Source organism: Palaemon carinicauda, chromosome 9 (assembly GCF_036898095.1).
Source record: "Palaemon carinicauda isolate YSFRI2023 chromosome 9, ASM3689809v2, whole genome shotgun sequence".
Taxonomy (NCBI): domain Eukaryota; kingdom Metazoa; phylum Arthropoda; class Malacostraca; order Decapoda; family Palaemonidae; genus Palaemon; species Palaemon carinicauda.
Genome location: NC_090733.1, coordinates 140,005,588 through 140,011,939, shown reverse-complemented (window position 1 = coordinate 140,011,939; position 6,352 = coordinate 140,005,588). Strand labels below are relative to the sequence as shown.

General features: G+C 34.6%; 1 protein-coding gene across 1 annotated transcript in view; it reads right to left on the bottom strand.

Annotated features, from left to right (window-relative positions):
• The window catches only part of LOC137646661 (fap1 adhesin-like), a 3,258-nt gene extending 2,460 nt beyond the window's left edge, over positions 1-798 (bottom strand). The window contains exon 1 of the mRNA XM_068379766.1: positions 1-798. This exon is cut by the window's left edge and continues 2,460 nt beyond it. Within this exon, the coding sequence (XP_068235867.1) occupies positions 1-798 (798 nt within the window).
• Between the last annotated feature and the right edge of the window lie 5,554 nt (positions 799-6,352).

The window sequence follows — 6,352 nt, the reverse complement described above, 5'->3', positions numbered from 1 at the left end:
AGATTGACTTATCTTGTCTGCAATGGCATTGTGCACGGTCGCAATAGACTGGTCGGTCCCAGATTGACTTATCTTGTGTGCAATGGCATTGTGCACGGTTGCAATAGACTGGTCGATCCCAGATTGACTTATCTTGTGTGCAATGGCATTGTGCACGGTTGCAATAGACTGGTCGATCCCAGATTGACTTATCTTGTGTGCAATGGCATTGTGCACGGTTGCAATAGACTGGTCGATCCCAGATTGACTTATCTTGTCTGCAATGGCATTGCGCACGGTCGCAATAGACTGGTCGATCCCAGATTGACTTATCTTGTGTGCAATGGCATTGTGCACGGTTGCAATAGACTGGTCGATCCCAGATTGACTTATCTTGTCTGCAATGGCATTGCGCACGGTCGCAATAGACTGGTCGATCCCAGATTGACTTATCTTGTCTGCAATGGCATTGCGCACGGTCGCAATAGACTGGTCGATCCCAGATTGACTTATCTTGTGTGCAATGGCATTGTGCACGGTTGCAATAGACTGGTCGATCCCAGATTGACTTATCTTGTGTGCAATGGCATTGCGCACGGTCGCAATAGAGTGCACAATTCTTGAAGGACTTATTTTGTCTACGATGGCACTGCGCACGGTCGCAATAGACTGGCCAATCCCAGATTGTCTTATCGAGAGATTCCCACTGAATGGAGCTATAGAGCACAGCGCTGTAGAGTTATTTCTGCCTGATTGTTGTATAATGAGACGGACGGAGGGAGGTTCCAGATATCTATTCCAGATTGACTCGTGTTTCATGTTGTGGCCAGGGAACAACGTTCGCTGGACTCTGGTGTTGCAATAGTGCTTGGTGCTGGAATGAGGGATTCCAGGGGACTGGGGTTTCGCTGGAAATGCTGAAATGCTTTTTGGAGGGGAGCTGGGAACGGTTTTGGTACACGGTTAAAAATTTGCCTGGAAAAAAAAAAAGTAAATATCCTGGACTAAATGTTGCCAAGTATTTACCGTTTTAAAACAAGATGTATTGACGTAAGAAGTTATATTACTGTTACCAAGCCGTAAAAGATAATAATAAAGTAGGGTAAAAATTACGGTCGCCAATATTTTACTGAAATACGGCTAAGAACTGTATATTTTTACGGAGAATTTCCGATTTCCGTTTTTTTAACACTGTAGGAGTCTTTATTGGGGTTGAGCCGGTAAGATATTAGGTTTAAGGAATGTTAGTTTTAAATTTTTCGGTATTTAAGGGAAATGCTGTGTGGAGTGTAGAAGATTTGACAAGGTTCGTTATTGAGGCTAAGTTTGTAGTGTAAGGAAAATATTATTTTTTTTATCTTTTGTTTATTTAATGTTGAAATGCTACGTAAAGTTGGGAGTATAGGGTGGCATAGTTTATTGAGGCTAAACATAACGTATAAGTTATGAAATTTAAAGGAAAATGTTATTTAATTTTTTTTTGTTAATTTTAAAATTTTTCGTTATCTAATTGGGAGTGGGGATGTTTTCATAGTACTTTCAACTCTCTTCTATCTATTCTTCTCCTTGTTCTTGATATTGAAGTTGTTAATTTTGCTCTAAAAAATCAAACCATTATTCTCTAGTCTGGAGTAGTGCCATAGCCTCTGTACCATGGTCTTCCACTGTCTTCGATTAGAGTTCTCTTGCTTGAGGGTACCTTCGTGCACAGTATTCTATCTTATTTCTCTTCCTCTTGTTTTGTTAAAGTTTTTATAGTTTATATAGCAAATATTTATTTTAACAGTGTTACTGTTCTTATAGCATCCTCCTTTTCCAACTATGGTTGTAGCTTAGCAAATAATAATAATAATAATAATAATACTAATAATAATAATAATAATAATAATAATAATAATAATAATAATAATGATAATAATAATAATAATGTATGTGAATCATTTTATCATCTACCAATACTATTTATTTTATTCTATTTCAAACATTTATGTACTTTTTTAACATTTCTATCAATTCCAAGATTGTGATTTCTCTACAGTGAGTAAGTTGAACTAAAATTGCTATGATGTTTCATCCATTCTATCAGTGTTAGTCACCGAAATTTTCTCCAAAGTTTTGTACTTCTCAATGTCACTATGCATTTCTGCATATGGCTCATATAACGAACATGCAGTTATACTGCGCAATTAGAGGCCTTGTCTTACATTAAGTACTTACATTAAGTACCAATTAAGCAGAAATGTGATACAATGTAAAAAAATTCTATAAAATATTTTATTAATATCATATATATGAGAATGATTGATAATAGATGTATATTAAGAATGACAGAATGGGTCCCTAAAGATGAAAAAAAAAAGTAAGGGAAGGAAGAGAAGACGTTGGATTGTCGAGCTAAAAAAAATTGGTCTAAACTGGCATAGAAAAACGATAAACAGACGCTAGTAGAAGGGAATGTCTGAGGCCTTTGTTCTGCAGTGGACTATAACGGCTGATGATGATGATTATATATATATATATATATATATATATATATATATATATATATATGTATATATGTATATATATGTGTGTGTATATTTATGTATATATATATGTACATATATATATGTACACATATATATATATATATATATATATATATATATATATATATATACTGTATATGTATATATATACATATATAAAAGTGGTGATCCTCATAAAAAAGCGAGTTACTGCTTTATTCATTATTCAACCGCAGAAGTTTGGATGAACACCCTGTGCAGTAAAACTTCCACAACCTTATTGACTTCATAAACCTACACAGATTTCTCATCAACAGCTCATATAGCCCCATCACAAACACGGCATCATTCTCTTTTATCTTCCAAGTGGTCTAGCACTTTCGGGATATATTCACCTGTTTTAATGTTAATGTTTTTTAAGGTATTTTATTTTAATTGTTCATTGCTTATCATATCGTTTGTTTATTTCCTTATTTCCTTTCCTCACTGGGCTATTTTTGTTGTTGGAGTCCTTGGGTTTATGTCATCTTGCTTTTCCAACTAGCGTTGTAGCTTAGTAATAATAATAGTAATAATAATAATAATAATAATAATAATGATGTTGATGATGATGATGATGAGGATGATGATGATAGTAATAATAATAATAATAATAATAATAATAATAATAATAATAGAAATGAAAATAATAGTAATGATGAAAATAATAATGATAATAATAATAATAGTAATAATAGAAATAATAGTAATAATAATAATAATAATAATAATAATAATAATAATAATAATCAAAATAATAATAATAATAGAAATGAAAATAATAATAATAATGAAAACAATAATAATAATAATAATAATAATAATATTGTAAACCTGCAGAAATATTATTTCGTAGGCTGTCCTAGTTACTGAAATCAGCTGTTTTTATATTTATTTTTTATGTATAAAATTTAGCGTATAACATTTCAGTCACTTCTCAGGTTTTACTCACCCTTGCAATTCTATACTCAGGTTTCATTTTACTCATAATAATAGTCTACTTTACTTAGTTCTATGTAAATGGCGTCGTATTCTGTGCTTGCATTTTTGGAGTCTGGGGAGTAGAGGAGATGGGAGGGCCCTAAAAGCAAATGCAGATTGTTTGTTTTCTTTTGTTTGTTTATGCAAAAGTTTTTGCTTTTCCAAGATCATAACATAACATCTTGCTGCATCGTTTAGGTCTGATTTTAAGGGCAGATTATTTTTTTTTTCTTTTTTTTTATCTGCCTCCTTTCTTTATGGTAGTTTCGTAATGTTTGTCATTATGGTAATATTAAAAAAGCTTTAATAAACTGTAGAGGTTTTGGCATAATAATAATAATAATAATAATAATAATAATAATAATAATAATAATAATAGAAATACTTTGATAATAAATAGGTATTATTTTTATTATTATTATTATTATTATCATTATTGTTATTATTTTTATTATCATTATTATCATTATCATTATTAATATTATTATTATCATTATTATTATTATTATCATTATTATTTTTATGATTATCATTATTATGATTATTATTATCATCATCATCATCATCATCATCATCATCATCATCATCACTAACTTCAGCATCATCATTAATTACACATATCATTTCTCGCTAGCAACATGATCCCTTGCTTTCAGAAATCATAATCATAATCATTATATTATCAATTATAACTTCGTAAAACGGGTTTACCATTTAGCGCTTCTCAGAGACAACTGGTAATGATTTTTGTATAGAGTTACATATAAAAAAAGAGGCTTCGAACCTATCGACGAAATTAAAGAAAAAAAAATAATAATCCCTAAAATAAAAAAGTATCATATGACGTATGATGTGCGAAGCCGTGTTAAAATGGCTTCCACAAGTATTTTCTTATATAAAAAAAGTTCGTGAAACAAGGCCTCTACTTTTATATAAAAATTTTTTATTATTATTATTAATTCGTCCGTAATGTATGAGAACCGAAATGCTGATAACTACATAAAGAAATTATCGACGACGACAAGAAAAAAGAAAAGAAAAAAAAAACCCGAAAATCAAAAAGTATCATATGACGTATGAGGCGCGAAGCCATGTTAAAATGGAAAAGGCTTCCACAAGTATTTTCTTAAATGAAAAAGCTCGTGTAAATCGCCTCTACTTTTAGTATAAAACGTTTTTTATTATTATTAATTCGACCATAATGTATGAGAACCGCAATGCTGTTAACTATGAAGAAATTACTTGTTTTTTTTTCCACTTCTGCTGTTCGGCGTGCCACAAGAACACATTGCAGAGAGAACCATAGGGTAGGGAGGGGGATGGTTGCTGATTGTAGGGTATGGGAAGGGCCAAGGGAAGGGGCCTGGTTAGGAGGAAGGGCATGGCAGAGAAGTCATGAGCGTGGGGGCGGGTGTTGATGGGCTCGAGTTACTCAGAGACTGCGTCAGTAGGGGGTAACCGTGGGAAACTGTTACTCGAGCATCATAGTTTGTTTGTTCTCCCTCTCCAGCTCTCACTCTCTCACTCTCCTCCTCCTCCTTCTATCTATCTATCTCCTATCCCCTTAGCAAGACTGGGAAGCCTGACCCCCACCCCCCCCCCCCTATCAGCGATGCCGTAACACACACAGACACACATACACACAGATTGCCCACATGCCACAGTCTGGCTTGTGTTTTGCACTCATGGGGTAGTTAGCAGATTGAGGTTCTTTGGGCCCCGCTGTTGCGCATTCTTGATCTGTAGTCGTTTCATCAGTGTCCTCCTTCTTGTCCACGTCCTTGTCTTCATACGCCTCCTCCCCTCTCTTCCCTCTCTTCCCCTTGCCTTCTCCTACCTTTCCCCCCCCCCCCTCTCTCTACATCCTTATTCCAAGCCCACATCTCTCCGCCCTGGCTATTCTACATTGTTAATTACCCTTCTCCTCCCCCCCCCCCCTCTCCCTGTAAGCTCAGTAATGGGGCACTCTGTCTTATGAGCCTGTAGTTTTGTAAGCAGTGCCACTTCACACAATTCCTCTCGATAATTGGACATGAGAGACATTGCAGGTTGGCACTTCTAGTCAATGTTTGTTGTACTGTCTTAATTCATTTTCATTTCCCCACTCGAGTATTTTACAATTTCAATTTCCTTTTACTGGGAATGGCAAATATCCTCCTCTGGCCTGATTTCTTAAGCAGTGCGAAGAGATTGGCATTTCTAGTCAATGTCTGGTGTACTGTCTTAATTCATTTTCGTTTCCACACTCGAGCATTTTACTTTTAATTTAAATTTTTTTTATTTACTGGGAAAGCCAAACATCGCCAGCTTCCTCCTCTGGCCTGACTTCTCAAACAGTGCCAAAAGATTGGCATTGCTATTCAAAGTTTGCTGTACTGTCTTAATTCATTTCCATTTCCACACTCGAGTATTTTACTCTAATTTTAATTTCATTCTACTGGGAATGGCAAATATCGCCAGCTTCCTCCTTTGGCCTGACTTCTTAAATAGTGCCAAGAGATTGGCATTGCTATTCAAAGTTTGCTGTACTGTCTTAATTCATTTCCATTTCCCCACTCGAGTATTTTACTCTAATTTTAATTTCCTTATACCGGGAATGGCAAATATCGACAGCCTCCTCCTTTGGCCTGACTTCTTAAATAGTGCCAAGAGATTGGTATTGCTATTCAAAGTTTGCTGTACTGTCTTAATTCATTTCCATTTCCCCACTCGAGTATTTTACTCTAATTTTAATTTCCTTATACCGGGAATGGCAAATATCGACAGCTTCCTCCTCTGGCCTGACTTCTTAAACAATGCCGAGAGATTGGCACTTCTAGTCAATGTTTGTTGTACTGTCTTAATTC